This window comes from Liolophura sinensis, chromosome 1 (genome assembly GCF_032854445.1).
Source record: "Liolophura sinensis isolate JHLJ2023 chromosome 1, CUHK_Ljap_v2, whole genome shotgun sequence".
In the NCBI taxonomy this organism is placed as follows: domain Eukaryota; kingdom Metazoa; phylum Mollusca; class Polyplacophora; order Chitonida; family Chitonidae; genus Liolophura; species Liolophura sinensis.
Genome location: NC_088295.1, coordinates 77,610,708 through 77,627,119, shown reverse-complemented (window position 1 = coordinate 77,627,119; position 16,412 = coordinate 77,610,708). Strand labels below are relative to the sequence as shown.

Genomic DNA, 16,412 nt, shown 5'->3' with positions numbered 1-16,412 from the left:
ACTTTTGGAGTGTTAGTGTGATGAATGTTTGTTATGACGAAAGTACACTTTTGGAGTGTTAGTGTGATGAATGTTTGTGATGACGAAAGTACACTTTTGGGGTATTAGTGTGATGAATGTTTGTTTTGACGAAAGTACACTTTTGCAGTGTTAGTGTGATGAATGTTTGTTATGACGGAAGTACACTTTTCGAGTATGAGGGTGATGAATGTTTGTTATGATGAAAGTACTGATGAAACCCAACAGATGTCCCAATAACTTTGTTGAGAGCACGAAGGTGAGTACTTTTCATTCCATATAGGTATACATATATTCATGATTTACACTATATTATATATGAGATTTAAACAGTAAACATTTAACTCTACAACGAAATGTATATATGCAATAAAATAATGAAATATGGCATACTCGTTAAAAACGCTTTAAGAGATCATGGAAGCTGACACAATTCTGTGCACAGTAGAAGGCAGAGGAATATCCACCAGGCCGATGCGTCTTATAACCCTGCCGATTTTCTTTTTCCAGTGGAACCCCCGAGAGAATGGACGGAATGGTGTGACCAGTGGGATCCCGACAAAAACTGGAGAGAGTTCGAAATACCGCGTCTGTTACGTATGGATGCTCAACAGGTTCGTTATAAGTAAAACCATTTATCAGACTTGGTGGATTATTTTTTTTTTAAAGACCGACATGCAAAACGATGAGGAGACTCCGTGGCAGAGGTGGTTAGCATGCCAGCGCGGCGCAATGACCCAAGAACCTCTCATCAAGGGAGTGCAAGTCCACCTCATTCTGGTTTCTTCTCCGGCAGTAGGTATGCGTGGGAAGATCTGCCATCAACATGCGGATGGTCGTGGTTTTTCCCTGGGCTCTTCCCTGTTTCCTCCCACCGTAATGCTGGCCACCATCGTATAAGGTATAAGTAAAATATTCTAGAGTACAGCCTAAAACACCAGTCAAATAAATACTAACATACAAGTGCTTTTAAAAGTTGGTTGGATCACTGTTTAATTTAGCGTTACAACTATTATTAAAAACACACCGTATGTGAAGATAAATGTATTTGAATGATGATGGGACTAAGCTGTGACATACTATAGATACTTGGTACAAGTCGTGGTCTAGCGGTTGAAAGCCCTCTCAAATAATTGCGAACCTGCAGAACGCCTTGTACTGTTCACTGAGAGTGATTCAGTATGGGGCCTACGGTGCTCACACGTGTACAAACTATACTGTGTGTACATGTAGTACGAACGTGTTACATGACCAATGCAATACTTATGCCCCAAAAACAGAATTACGATTTAATACAACGCATACATATTTGTCAAGGTCCAGACAGTTGGTGCGAACGAACTGCTCCGTATAGACTACCATTTAGAACGGTCTTGTATGGCAGCGGTACGACGCAGTGCGAAATTAAGACGTCGCACGACCATGATTAACTACGAACGTTTGAACACTTTCGTGCGCTTATGTAGCTGATAACCTCCAACAGACTTCGTATGGCCGATTATTTAGTCTTAGGCCCTACATGAATTTCGTTGAAGATCTCCCGCCTTCCACCTTAAGATTGCTGAGTGAAAATATATATCACCGATATTATTTTACTGGCCACGTGTACAGACTCGTGCTCGTTGTGCAGTTCCACGTCGTTTCCAAGTTCGTTAGATATCTATATGTAGACTGTTTATTAATTAGGTGTATACAGGCCTAGGGCCTTCTTGATGAAGGTGGGTGCATGGTTTACTCTGGACTCACCGCTTTATTCCTCTCTAGATCAGACCTCGTAAACGGAACTGAAGAGCAATCGAATCAATAAATTACATACCAGTATAGGCTAACAAGTAGACCTACCACGGTTCTTGCAACAATGTTCATTTGGACATGGGACTAATATATAGACCTACACATCTCCATGGGGCCTACATGGTATCATTAGGGACATTTAGTTAGAAGTTACGGTTCAACTTGTAATTTGTAACTTCAATTTGTAACTAATTGCAGTTTGAATTTAGAAGTTAGAAGTTACCACTTATAGGCTAACTTATAGGTCTCGTGTATGTACATGAAAACAAGCTAGATCTACATGAATCAGACGGCATGGTGATACATCGTGTACAGGATTCTTAAGGTGATTCTATTCGTAAATGATTTGTTAATTGTTTGTCAAAGGCATATCTCTTGTGCGACCTATATATACGGTTTGACTCCCAGTGATCTAGGCTATTTGGAAAGTAACTCTTCTACCTATGAAGTTATGTTTGGTCGGATAAGTGTCTTGCGAGACTGCAGACGATCGCGGGAGGAAGAAGTGTTGAAAGCATAAGATCGTTATGGTGATCGAATGCGCGTCAACCAGGGATCGAATAGAACGTGTGATAACGGGTGATCAGGGTTGACCCAAAGGAGGGTCGGCCTAAAAGCCGGTCTGAAAAACAGCTGAATACATAACATGGAGCTAAATGGGCTTAACGCTGATTTTTACGGATTCCTAATATTCGATGTGCTACAAGACATTGTAACCATCATATTTGAAGGCTAGACACATTCTGACTAGGCCCTACATGAAACATATTTTTCTAAAAACTTTTTTTTTTAAAATTTCTTCAATTTCTCAAGTGCAAGGCCTATCAAAATAATTTTATTGTCGTATACTGTATATTCCTAGTTTTCCAACATGAACCATGGCAGTAGAATAAAACCAGTTCTCAAGTACCGATACTTTGAAATCAGAACAGTAAAAAATTGACTGTCTCTAGAAAGTAAAGAAAAGAAAAGAAAAAGAAAAAAAAAACTTACCTTCTCCCATTCACACCAATGTTGAATAGTTAACTCTGGTAATTTCTGTGAAATGAGTGAAATAGAACAGCTCACTGATGGCCCTGTGTATTTGACATGAGTGGCTGACATTGAGTTATCTCCTACATATGGGGTAAGTATTAAGCATGTATTGGTTTTGTGCAAATCAGAAAACTCTATATTTGGTAATCAGACATGGCTGATGGATTTGTGCACAGATGGTAGATGTATACATATTGCAAGTATCAAGTTATCCTATGAGTACTGCTGACAGAAAATTACACACATAAGCAAATATGGGCAGACAAGTGGCAGAAGAAAATGACTTCATACATTTCTGTGGCAGATTGAATTTATTTATTTATTTGATTGGTGTTTTATGCCGTACTCAAGAATATTTCACTTATATGACGGCAGCCAGCATTATGGTGGGTGGAAGCTGGGCAGAGCCCGGGGGAAACCCACGACCATCCGCAAGTTGCTGACAGACATTCCCACATAAGGTCGGAGAGGAAGCTGGCATATTCAATACTTTTGTGATAGAAAATATGAAAATATGACAAATTGTTTTTTTATTGTAGCGATGTCCTTTCCTTTGTCCTCATCCTATGGGAATCGAGTGCCGCACAGTAAACACTCAGACACCCTGGAATGAGACCGAAGACACCCTTAGTGTACCATGCACTCCAGAAGGAGGAATAGTCTGTATTAACAAAAATCAGCCGGATAAATTGTGTGAAGATTATGAAATTCGTTTACAATGTCCACCAGGTGAGATATCATCTAGGTATGAAAATGAAAGAAAATTTAAAAAAATAAAGTAAAGCTAATCAGATAGTCTACTGAGAACTATGTGAAGACATACATTAATTTATTTTCTTAGATTTTTAAAATATTGAAAGGCTTTTGAACATTCAAATTTTACAGTGTGCTGCATGAGCTATAAAGCTGGTGTTAAGTAGTCTGAGATCATAATGAGTTGTTTCATCTCTAAAACACAGCTTTTATGATAACGTTTTATATAACTCTTATTGATACCCATGAGTAAAAGATCATTTAAATGATGCAGTCATGAAAATTTGCTCAGCCACAGATGAATATAAAGGATAAAAGCTAATGTGATGTCTGAGTATTTTGCCACTGGCAGTAAGGTGCATAAAACCCACCTTATAGTTCAAACATTTAAATGCATTTAACTGGGTAAAATAAAAAAAAAATCAATAGGCTACCGATAAACATATTTTTAGAGACATTTTAGAGTTGTCCAATGTCTTACTCCCGATGAGCACTTTGCTATTAGAACAGCCAGTGTCACATTGAGCACTGTTTAGTGGCCTGGAATGCTGTCCTGATTACAAGTCAAAAGTGTGTGATAACATTAGTTGTTGAATAAAAAAACAGGACAAATTAAAAATATGTTGAAGGTTATAGATCTGAGAATTTAAATTTTTCAATGCTTTTTGAAATTTACTTTGCAATTTCTATGATAATAAATGTGGTTGAAACATCGCAGAAATATTAGGTTTGCCGTAAGTTTACCAGTACTCAGATCTCCAGAACTGATGTGATCACATTATATCTTAAGTTTATCATTAACTTATTATCATTTATCTGTGGCCTAGGGGGTTAGCACTCCAGCTGGCCACCGCCGTATAAGAGAAATATTCTTGAGCCAATCAAGTAAATAAATAAATAAATCACTTATCAATTTATATTTGATGTAAGGCTTTAAGAGTATTTGTATGCTTATGATTTTTTCTCCATTTATTGTTAATACATCTGCTGATATTCATAGTTTTATTTTGACAAGATATCTCCAAAGATACATTTCTTCTTTGCGTATGAAGATGTGAAGCTGAAAACGAGAGAAATTGAACTCTGAATGACTAACAGGAGAGATAGGCAATCCCTGCTTAAATAAAGCTTAAATATGGGTTACATAACTATGTAAACTATGTTTTGGGCATATATGCTTAGCTCAGAATTAGACAGTATTTTGATCTTGGTGAGAAAATACTCTATATTAGAAATCCATATGTGTTAGCTTTTTATTTCAAAGCTTAATGGGATATAAATAAACTTAATCAATTTTGGTTATACATTGTGTATAAACTTGTAATTCTCGTGTTGATATTTAGACCAAGATGAATGCCTTGATGGAACTGCCAAATGTGATGAAAATGCCGACTGCTTCAATATATTTGGTGGATTTGAATGCAAGTGTAGAAATGGATTTGTTGGGGATGGATTTGACTGTTATGGTAAGTAGAGTATGAATTGCATATCTGCATTGTCACATGTAATTCTGTGATCCTTGGAATGCAGGAACCTATTTTTGATGCTAAAACTATCCTGTTATATATTTGCTGTCCGTTGTATTGTAATGCCTGCACTGGCTGAGCAGAGTTTGTACCTGAGGTGGTTTGTTCGAATTTGGCTCTCATTTGCTCCACTTGCTTCACATCAGGAGGCTTATATTTGATTAGGTGATCTTCCTCAGCTTTTTTCTACTGCACATCTGAGTAACTAAGGACTAAGGAACATTGAAAAATCAATCATACATTCAAACTATGGACATGGAAAAGTTTTCATCTATGAAGTAAATCCTATGTATAACTCTGCCATTAATATTATTTTTATTCGTAAGTTTGACGCTAACTTTTATACCTTCTTATTTGTTTCTACATATTATAGAGGGAGCTAGATGCCGGGTCTATGGGGACCCTCATATCGTCTCATTTGACAACAGAAAGTTTGATTACCAGGGTGTGTGCAAGTACAGGCTTGCAGAACCATGCTATGATGTGGGAGGAGTCCCAAATTTCCAAGTCATCAACAAAAACCGCTTTATTGGATATACTGGTAAAAAGACACCTCTCTCCCAGGCCAGGAATGTATTCGTGGAAGTTTATGGGTTTAAGATTCTGATGGAGCAGAATTTAGTGGTTATAGTAAGTATGATCTAAAATGGCTGAACAGCCATTCAGCCATTTTTTTATTCTTTGTCAAATCTGTCCAAAAATTTGAATGCATTGAAATTCACGGTACCATTTTTATGCGGAAAACAGTGGATGGTGAGACATAAAATGAATATTTGTTTTATGAATATGATTATAAAGCTAAAGATTTTTTGTATAGTTTCTCTGTAGATTTAAACTTAATTGAGGACCTTGGTTGCTTGATGAATCCAGTCCTTAGGCTGTCCCTGCATACTCATATACATATAACATATTTTGATATACGCAATCAAATATTTAGAAAATCAGGTTCAGCTTCAGTTAGATTAAATTGGCAGATCATTCTTAACCTACTTGTTAATCTCCATATAATCCATAAAATAATCATGATATATGAATGTCAGTCATTAATGTGAATTGACTTAAAATTTCACCCCTAAAATGACAGGTTTAGAGGGAAATGAATGTGATAAAATATTACTTTTGGTGCTGAAACATACGTTTTCAGCAGGAAATCATCCTATCTCAAACAAACCATAGAATGCCTTTCTAAGATCAATTGTGCTCTCAGAATCAGGAAAAATGAGCAACTAATAGTCATGAACCAAATTTTAGGTAATTTACATTGCATCTCAATAAAATATTCAAATATAAATTTGGACCAACAAGCAACAAGCTCAGGACTGAGACATTAAGCAAGGAAAGAGGATAGGTTAGCCCAGGTGTCATGTCTGGTGTTTTTGGCATGGTAGGTCAGTGGCAGCATCACTTTAGCGGCATAGACTCACCCTGCCACATGAAGGCACAGTTTATGTACACACATCTAATGACTCCTTTTCGTCATATGACTGAACAATTATTAAGTACGAGGTAAAAAGCCAAGCATACGAACATACATGTACATTCTTTAATATGCCTTTATAAGCTACTTTATTACTGCTGATAAATCTCTCATTTCTGACTGTTATTTATCAGATAGATGATGTCGAGATTACTGTGCCAAAAAGGTTTGAACCTGCCTCATTGGATTGGCCTGGATCGTACCTGGAAATTAAACCACATATTTATGGCCTGGAATTAGTGACAGACTTTGGGCTTCGAGTTTTATTTGATGGAGAGAGGAAAGTTGAGATCCAAGTGCCTAGCACAGTTAAGTCCCACATGTGTGGATTATGTGGAAACTACGATGGCAAATGGAGGAATGATTTCCGCAAACTTGATGGCACTGTTGTTGACTGGTTATCAGCTACTGAATTTGGTGACTCTTGGGGAGTGAAGGATGATGATCCAAGGTATTGTCTGAAGATTTTCTTTCTAGTGAATTGCTTTGTTGATGCAAGAGCCTGATTGAAAAATTGTATGTCATGGCTAATCATTAAAGATTGTGAAGTATTGTTCCTGTAATGCATGCTATGGGATGAAATATCATGAATTATCAGCGTGTTAACTTGTTAAGAGCTTAAAATTCCTAATATCCCATCCATCAGTGTGTACCATATGCTTTTTTCATACCACAAAAGCTCTGTAGCTACTTGAAATTGCTTGCGTTGTTCATGTACATGTAGGTCAGAGGCTGAGAAAACCATCATCCAGGCATGCAAACTATAGAGAACAGACAAGGCAGTATAATTGTAGCAAATTAAATGTATGTGATGATTAGCTATAGCCTTTTGAAAGTAGGATTTTATTTTTTGAGTGGAACATTGCCTTGCTTGAGACAGTTATCATTACAGAATTCATATCATGTGAATGTATAATCCAGTGACTTTGTGGAGAACAACGCTTTATCATACTTGTACTTGGAAATGTGCATTTATAATAACATATATCTGAGCCTTTTGAGCATTGTGTAGCGAACAGCTGAGATAAAATACCAAAGAGGGTTATTAGGCTAGCATGTGAAGCATTTTTAGAGTCATTTTATTTCAACACCACATTTTATTTCAACACCACTATCTCTTTCATCAGCCTTTACTGTTGAATTTGTGGCAACATTTCCTGTATAACAGGCATAGTGAACTGATATACATGACATGGAGGAAATTTTCCCTACAAAACTGATTTGTAATAATATATATATATATATCTGTCTGTAGGTGTGTGCAGAAGACACCCCCACCTGAGTCCTGTAGTCAGGAGTCCATCCTCCGAGCCACTGAAAGGTGTAAGTTGATCACAGATGAAAGTGGACCATTTGCTGAGTGTCTGACGACCCTGGGAGAGGAGGCCATGGAGTATCAGGAATCTTGTGTCTACGACATGTGTAGTATGGTAGATGACGACACCTTACTCTGTCCATCATTTGAAGCATTTGCCATGGAATGTGAAGTTAAAGGACACATTGTAAATTGGCGAACAAAAGACAGATGTCGTAAGTACATGTGCAGCAAGCTCCTCACTTCTGATCATTGCATCTCTTCTCCTTTTTCTTCTTGTAATTTGAGGTATTAAAGATACATTATTTCACATCGCATAATTATTTAACATTGCATGAATAATACATTCATAGCATTAAATATATAAAGTCAACATTTTTGGTAATCAGATTGGCTGAAAGGCTTTTTAAAGCCATATGTAAAAAAAAAAAAAACATGTCCTTTCAAGTATGCTTTGTCATTCCAACATACTGTCTATCCTCATGATAGTTCGTAACATTTAACCAATTGTTTTCGAACTGACTAACTCAGGATGTATTGAAATGGTGTAAAGAATGACTAGTTGGATGAGTGATTGCTTGCGAATGGGTTAATGCTATTGGTCAAGTCATGGTTGGGATTTGTTTTTATTATCCTGATGAGACTTGACCTTGTATATCTTATTATATTAATTATAAAATGAATGTAACTGTTGATGTTATAATTTAAAGCAGACTAGTTAAGAATTTGCGATTGATAATCTTAGTTAGTTATGTCAAAGCAGTTTCATCTTGCAAAAAAAAAGTTATTTTTATGATTACATAAATGAGGAGGATTTAATAGTATAATGTATTTTTATTCCAGCTATGAATTGCCCAGTGAACATGCACTATAAAGCCTCTGGAACTGCCTGTAAACCATCCTGCTTTGGACTTAGAAGGACCTTTACATTGCCCAGACCCACCAGCAGGTGGCTGCTTCTGTGACGAAGGCTATGTTTTGAGTGGTACAGAGTGTATCCTTGTTGAACAGTGTGGCTGTAGTGTGGGCGGTGCCAGTTACTACAAGGTTTGTAGTGAAATTAAAAATTTTTTTTTTTTGAAGGATTGTTTTTTTCATTTCTAAAATCTGAAATTGACTGGATGTGCTGTGGGTCTGCTATGATGTTTCCACCCATAAACAGGGTAAAGCATAGAATCACCTTTATACCAGTGATAAGTTCTTGAGTATGGTATAAAAAAATCAGTCAGAAAAAAAAATGAGGAAGGAATTAGCAGATTCTTAGTGTACATCAGGTTACAATACATGGTAGGTTATGCTAGGGAGGCAGTCAGCACATTTTAATGCCTTAAGAATTTCATCTAAAGTTTGCCCGGCTTTTTACGCTCTATCACTAAAACTTTGATATCTAATTTTGAACTTACTACAGGGATATTACTGATAGAGCCCAGAACGATAAATTGCCAATGTGTCTCTGACATTCATAAGCATGCTTTTAATATCTGGAAAGATACTGAGAAAAGGATGCTGACAATGTAACTTGGAATCAATGTAAAATGGTTTTCAAATTTAACAAATTAGTTCAGCTTCATTATGTGTTCCATGTTTCAGCTGGAAGAGGTCTTGGTTTGATATAGGCTGTACTGCTCTCTGTACGTGTGTGAATCCAGGAGAGATTGACTGCGACAACACCGTACAGTGTCATGAGCATGGAGAATGTTACATCATGCCGATGGTTCAAGTAACTGTAGATGTGCAGCAGATTCAAGGGATCAGGAACAGACTGTTATGGTAGGAAATCAGACGCTGTCAAGTGATTTAATGGAGGCTCTAAACCAAGGAAATTTATTTGAAGTTAATTTAACCATGTATAAATAAGGTCTTTTCCAGAAATTATTTTACCAGTGAAAGATGTCTTAATTACTTCTTGTTTGACATAGTCTTTGTTGTGCAGATAATTGAACTTCACATAGGGTTTAATCAGTTTCTAAAATGGGCAGCAGTTATTGGTATTCATTGTAAAATGGAGAACTCATCCAAATTTCTTTCATGTATATGGAAATTCATATATATATCTTTAACTTTATCTTCCTTTCAGATGAGGACGAGTGCTCTTGAGTCAGCATAAGTGTGATCAGTTTGCCGCTGTGTGAATCAGCACGGTGGCTATGACTGTGTATGTGAATCAGGATTCACTGGGGATGGATTTACCTGTGAAGGTAGGATGAATGGATGGCTTTCTCTGATCCACGTTCACATCTATAGTAAAGGAGACATGAAAGGCTTTGTTTTGTTTTCTGAGGGGAATGAGAGGTGCTCAGCAGATTCATTTCCAAAACATTTTCATTTTTATATTGACAAAATTTTCTTCATTTCCCCCAGAACCATAATCTTTGTTTTTAGTTCCTTTTCACATATCTTTTAAAAGTTTTGGTTTCAGCTGATGATGCAGCAGAAAATTTATTGAAAGTATTTACACATATTGTTTATTACAGTTATGTTGTATTTGTCGCCTACATGTATGTGTTTTTATCTTCAGATGTAAATGAATGCTTGGACGGAACAGACTTGTGTTCACCGTTTGCTGAGTGTAGGAATGATGAAGGATCATATGTTTGTGTATGCTTGGAAGGATACACTGGAGATGGCAGAGTGTGCACAGGTAAATTTAAATTCAAAGACAAGAAATCAGATGAAACTCAAAATGTTTTGATTGGGCTAAAGATCTCGTTTGTGAAATGATGGTGAGATATTTTCATTTTTTTTTAAATCAGAGAACAAACCCAAGGAGCCAGAGAAGCCTGTGGAGTGCTCAGTCTTCCAGAAGGAGCTGTGTGTGGAATCTGCTGACTGTGTCCTCCTACCTGACGAGTCATCAGCCTGTGTTTGTCCTGAGGGAGCCATGGGAGATGGGTTCAAGGGAGAGGATGCCACAGGGTGTAGAGTCCGTAGGTCATCTGTGGCTGTATTTTAACTCTTTGAGACCTACGCTCGACTGCAGTCGAGCCACGAAAAACTCGTTTCACGGCCGAGGCTCGACTCCAGTCGAGCGAGTATCACACCTGTCATATGACGCGTAATAGGGGGAATCCCGGGAATTAGGTTATTTTTAACATCAACGGCAGGAGTCACGTGATCTTGGGGAAGACCTTTTCTATTTACAGCATGTCGATAGGCAGCCATCTTGATAGCTAGTTTTACAGAGTTCGACGTGGAATTTTGTTTTTGTTTTCGTGGTCAGCTGATAATGGCGGCGAGGTTTACAGTTCAGGAGGTGCTGGAGGAACTTCAAGCCGATAGTGATTCAGGTGATGATGACTTTGACAACGAAAATGACACATTTAGTGAGGATAATTCTGACATCAAAATTCGTGATTTTGCCGAGGTACAACTACAACATGCACAAAACAGTGAACATGACATGTCCAATACCGATAATGGCGGAAGTGACAATGAACCAAGTGCTCATTCTGTCACTGGCACGTCAGATAAGGACTCAAATAATGAACAAATCAACGCCGATAGAGCAGATTCTGACGGTGATACTAACTCAGACCCTTATTTCTATTTCTGTAGGAAAGGGAATATCTTGTTTTGGAAATTGTTTTTTTCACATATTCAGAGGGATAGGAGGTGACTTTACAGCCACACCCCCCCCTCAGACACAATTGTTTTTTTTGGGGGGGGGGGGGGGGGCACGTACAACCTAAAACAATAATATTCTGAAACATTATTACCTTTCCAACAATTGTTTCATTCATGTGATGACTGAAAATAAATATCTTCCTTTACTTCTGTAAGAAAACAATCACAAAATTGTCAATCTGTGTATTTTTTTAGAAGGTGGGGGATTTGCCCCCCCCTTACATTTGTGGGGGGGGGGGCACCTACACCTTCAAATTATGTATATTCTGAAAGCTTATTCAATTTCCTACAAATGATGCATTATGTGTTTTGACTTTACATGAATTCTTCTCACCCAAAATCGCTTTTGAAAAAAATGCTGTCGTTATCTAAAAATTAATCTAGGTCATTATGACATATGGTGTCAAAGGAATGCAGTACCGAAAGGGTTAACTATTAACATATGACTTCATAGGTGATAATGAGTTCTGCAATGATTGTGATGACTCACCATTTTCCGCCTGCACAAGTCAGTTTAAAGCTTTGTAAAAACACATCATTAGCTGCCGTTGTGTTGCAGTGCTTGTGATCTTCCTTATTTGCTTTATGAGCACAACTTTACAGAAACAGTGACATATTACTGAAAAGAACAAAACGGTATACCATTTAGACTGTCTTGTTCCCCATTTGGACTGTCTTATTCCTGGTTTGGACTGTCTTATTCCTGGTTTGGACTGCGTTGTTCCCCATTTGGACTGTCTTGTTCCCCATTTGGATAGAATGTACTGTTGATTATTTTTACCACAGACATGTTTTATGTTTTATGTTTTTTTTTTTGGTTTGTTTTGCAGCTGCATGTCCCCCTGGGTTCATCAAGCATCTAGATGGGTGCTATTCATTCAAAGAAACTCCAAAAACATTTAGTGATGCGAGAAAACAGTGCCAGTCTGAGGGAGGTGACTTGGCTTCCCTCATTAATGATCGTGACATAGAGTTTGTCACACAGCAGATGATATTACTTGGACTGACAGGCCAGTTTTGGATTGGATACACAGATGCTAAAATGGATGGTATGAAGCTTGGTTTATGAAGCAGTATCAAAAAATCAGTAGTACATGCTGATTGTTGAGCAAATCAGTGTCACTAAATATGTATGGAATATTCTAATATTGTTACTGGAAGATGTAACTAGGCAAATAATAGTGTGGGCACATGTAACTCATTTTACTCTAAATATGTACCATAATACATGGGCTACATGTAACTTGCTGGTTAATAATGAGGGGACACGTCACTCATTTTGCATGTATGCTGCTACATGACATGTAGTCTGACCTGATATTCAAAACTGTTCAACTTTGTATACACACATACCGGGTAGTACATGTATGAATGTAGGTTCTGAACTGTCTTTGACAGATGTAACGTTTCTTCCCCTCTGAGCTGATGAACCTGAAGAATCTTTAGTATAACTAAATTCTTCTGGTCCCATGATAATTAAACTGCCTAAACAGTCTTAGACTTAAATGAGATGTATTCTACTTATTATAGACTAATATCATAAGGTAGCAAAACTGAAAATTGTCATTTATGTTCAAACCCGAGTTCAGGAAACATGTCACATTGTTAATTAAGATTAAGTCAAGGACGTCTCCTTGGGCCAAAAATTTATGTCATGTCTCAGAGGTTATCCCAGTAGTAACTCATGGCACTGATTTTATCTGTTATGTGTCTTTAATATTATAACCGTTTGATAGGAAACAAACCAGCACAAAACATGTTTTGATTTTGAGGTGTTCATGTGTGAATTGATGACATTTGTTATTGTCTTGTAGGTATTTATGTGTGGGTGGATGATTCAGCATCTGACTTCCAAAACTGGGCAGAAGGAGAGCCTAAGGAGGAAGGCAAAGCAACCAGGGATTGCGTTGCTATGGGAGACACATCTGAGTACAAGTTCACAACACACAGTTGTGAACTCCAAGCTAACTTCGTCTGTCGAAAACGTATGTACACCGTCAAAGCTTCAGCATCACTAAAATGATGAAATACCTTCCATTTCGGACTTCTGCCAGTATTCCACTGTCATTTGCCTTTATTTGTCACAATAGATCCTAAGTGTGTCATCTTCATGTACATGTTAATTTGAACTTGTGTGTTTGTCATCTGCAGCGCTCCAGCTAACGGCATGTCCGCGGGGATGGTACATGTACGAAGGAGAGTGTTACCACTATTTCCAGTTCGAGCTGAGCTTTATTGAAGCATACCTCACTTGTATTGTACATGCAGCGGACCTCAGTTCTATCTTATCTGAGGATGAAGAAGACTTCATCTATGAGGAGTAAGGTTTTATCACCTTTTTTTGAAACAAGGAACTGTTCTGTTTGTTAACTATATGATTATGCTTATGATGATTTGGATATTCTGCAGTGAAGGGCTATGCTGTGCCCATTCAGAGTGTGCAGATTTCCTAGTTTCTACATGTATATGTTGATGAAGGAACAAATGAGACATTGAAAATGATATATAAAAATAAAATAGAAAAAAATACATATGTGAAAAAAAAAACTAGAGAGGATCCTTGTACTCTGATTTGATACTTGATGTAAAACAGAAACTGTAATCCTTGACCCGGTGTGATCCCTGACCAATAATTCATAGAATGGCTCATGAATGCATGTTGAAAGTTTTCTGTAACTCTTATATGAATTTCTTGTAAGCTTGTTGGCTGACGTGAACGGGACCGCCAAGATGTGGATTGGAGCTGTACAAGGCTTCCCAGATTCATCTGCTGGAACCTTTGCATGGACAGATGGAGAGCAACTTGATTACACCAACTGGGCAGAGGGTCAGCCACTGTATCAGGGCTCACCCAGATGTGTGTTTCTGAATGAGAAAATGGAGTGGAACGCTGTTGTCTGTGACACCAAGTACAACTATATCTGCAAGCGCAACCAAAAAGGTGTGTATGTCACACAAACAGTTTAAATGATTGTAGAATAATCATCACTTGTGTTTCATTTGGTAGGTGTGATCAGAAGATTTGTGATACTGCCTGTATTGCTATTTTACAGCTTCTACACTTACATGGCTCGTTTATTAATTGAAAGCCTCAAATAGTTGTTTAATAGTTAGATTTACATGTATGTTAGGGTTCACAAGGTAATTTCAGTTGAAAAAAATTTCCATATCTTACGTTAATAAACAAATCACCAATGTGTCAGTTTGTGCCATTGTTTTGTTGTTGGTATGTGTATGTTTCCTGTATTACGTCGAATATCTAAAAGTTTTCTGAGCCATCAACAAAATTTTGCTGCCTCCAAAAATAAGACACATTCTTGTACTGTGTTTTATATTAGTTATCACAAGTAGTGTCTTCATTGTAGTGAAGGAACGCTGTCCTGAGGGCTCAATCAGAATAGGACTGAACTGTTATAAGGTCATACTGAAACCTGAACCCCAGCCAGACGCAGAAGAAGATTGTAGGAAAATGGGCGGAGGACTGGTCAGCATTCACTCTCAGTATGAACAGTATGTTATCGGCCGGTACCTTGATAGCCAGACAGAAATACTAAACCCATGGATAGGTAAGTCGCATATTTCATCTTCATTTCTCTTTTAAGTTCAATCCTTAACCCGGTCATATGGTATCTACATGTAAGACTGGTGCTAAACAATCAGATAAATACATACATGTAAATACATATACATATAAATAAATACATGTAAGATTTAAAATCGGCAGTATTGGTACTTTCCTGGCTTGATTCTCAGCATAATGGGATAGGCCAAGGTGTTGATGGTGTTATTTAATAGTTCATGGGCTATGATGAGTGTCACTGATATGGATATCCATTGACACAGCTCAGTGATATGTCAGACTTTGGAGACACCGTCACGATTTGAGTTAAATAATGTTGAAAACCATGCTAAATCCCAAGCATGTAAACCTGTATCTTCAAAAGTGATTGTGAGATTTATGTATTCCACATTTCAATGAGGAATAAGGACTTATAAGCACTGTTTCTTTGTAAACCTTAAATCGAGTCATAAGATTTTCTTTACAGGATTTGTGGAAAGAGGTGTTGATGGGGAATACAGCTGGTCTGATAAGTCTGAGGTGAACTACAAAAATTGGGGTAATAAACAACCCAGTGACAAAGTGGACAAGAATAATTGTGTGCTTATGGTGAAGCATGACAATTACCAGTGGAATGATCAGAACTGTGAACAAGAACTGCCCTATCTGTGCGAGTACCGTAAGTAGCATCAGTTTATTCCCTTTACATGCCGTGTCTTTCAGAATTAACATTTTTGGATGAATTAATCATTGCTTTTCAATGTTTGTCTTTGACATTCAAATTAGAATTATGTAACCTTGGGTTCCAGAACCATGGGGACCTTAGAAAAAGGATGTGAATGTGCACATGTGCATGTGATTTTAATCTGGATTTACAGTTTAGAATCTGACTCTATAATCATTGTCACCACTCATAAACAGTGTCAGCATTGGGAAATTTTAGCGTAAGAGGGGATAAATGGTTATATAGTACCATGTATTTGGCTATTTTGGCTATGGTACCATGAGGTCATTAACTCTGTCTACTTTATTGATATGCTCAGTTGTTATGAATACATGTAATTCCACAACAGGGTGATCATCTGGAACTATCAAACTTTAGTTTCCTCAAACAAACATTGCTTTATCTCAAATGCAGTCATAGGATTCATGTCTCTATGCATTTGTTCACTTCCTTGAGGTAAGATTTTATCCTGGTGGACAAGAGAGTATTTATAACACTGTTTGCCTGATTTTTCTGGTTCCATCAGTGCAGAATTGTTTGTTGTCAGTCAGCTTATACAGTTGCCATGTCTATTTCAAAACTGTTGA

At 37.4% G+C, this 16,412-nt stretch overlaps 2 protein-coding genes across 3 annotated transcripts in view; both read left to right on the top strand.

The window, feature by feature from the left end:
• The first annotated feature begins 2,759 nt into the window (after positions 1–2,759).
• Positions 2,760–8,959, top strand: LOC135461576 (IgGFc-binding protein-like). The gene is made up of 7 exons (XM_064738737.1): positions 2,760–2,938; positions 3,387–3,576; positions 4,944–5,066; positions 5,500–5,756; positions 6,738–7,054; positions 7,859–8,133; positions 8,762–8,959. Exons 2-7 carry the CDS (start codon positions 3,414–3,416, stop codon positions 8,881–8,883), a joined length of 1,257 nt encoding a protein of 418 aa, XP_064594807.1. The 5' UTR covers positions 2,760–2,938; positions 3,387–3,413; the 3' UTR covers positions 8,884–8,959.
• Positions 8,960–9,523: 564 nt separating this feature from the next.
• The window catches only part of LOC135461554 (uncharacterized), a 28,291-nt gene continuing 21,402 nt past the window's right edge, over positions 9,524–16,412 (top strand). For both annotated transcript variants that reach the window (XR_010443373.1, XM_064738704.1), the window contains exons 1-10: positions 9,524–9,688; positions 9,996–10,116; positions 10,437–10,559; positions 10,672–10,845; positions 12,373–12,591; positions 13,357–13,527; positions 13,694–13,862; positions 14,242–14,483; positions 14,908–15,108; positions 15,589–15,780. Coding sequence is in view for 1 of the 2 variants with exons in the window: in XM_064738704.1 (XP_064594774.1) it covers positions 10,800–10,845; positions 12,373–12,591; positions 13,357–13,527; positions 13,694–13,862; positions 14,242–14,483; positions 14,908–15,108; positions 15,589–15,780 (1,240 nt within the window). In the remaining variant the exon portion in view is untranslated. The remainder of the gene's footprint in view (positions 9,689–9,995; positions 10,117–10,436; positions 10,560–10,671; positions 10,846–12,372; positions 12,592–13,356; positions 13,528–13,693; positions 13,863–14,241; positions 14,484–14,907; positions 15,109–15,588; positions 15,781–16,412) is intronic.

Bases quoted from the DNA above. Each gene is read 5' to 3' on its own strand.
- LOC135461576 (XM_064738737.1), top strand. From the start codon at position 3,414: ATGGGAATCGAGTGCCGCACAGTAAACACTCAGACACCCTGGAATGAG. The intron at 3,577-4,943 runs GTGAGATATCAT...GTTGATATTTAG, and splicing joins TCGTTTACAATGTCCACCAG to ACCAAGATGAATGCCTTGAT. The intron at 5,757-6,737 runs GTAAGTATGATC...GTTATTTATCAG, and splicing joins AGCAGAATTTAGTGGTTATA to ATAGATGATGTCGAGATTAC.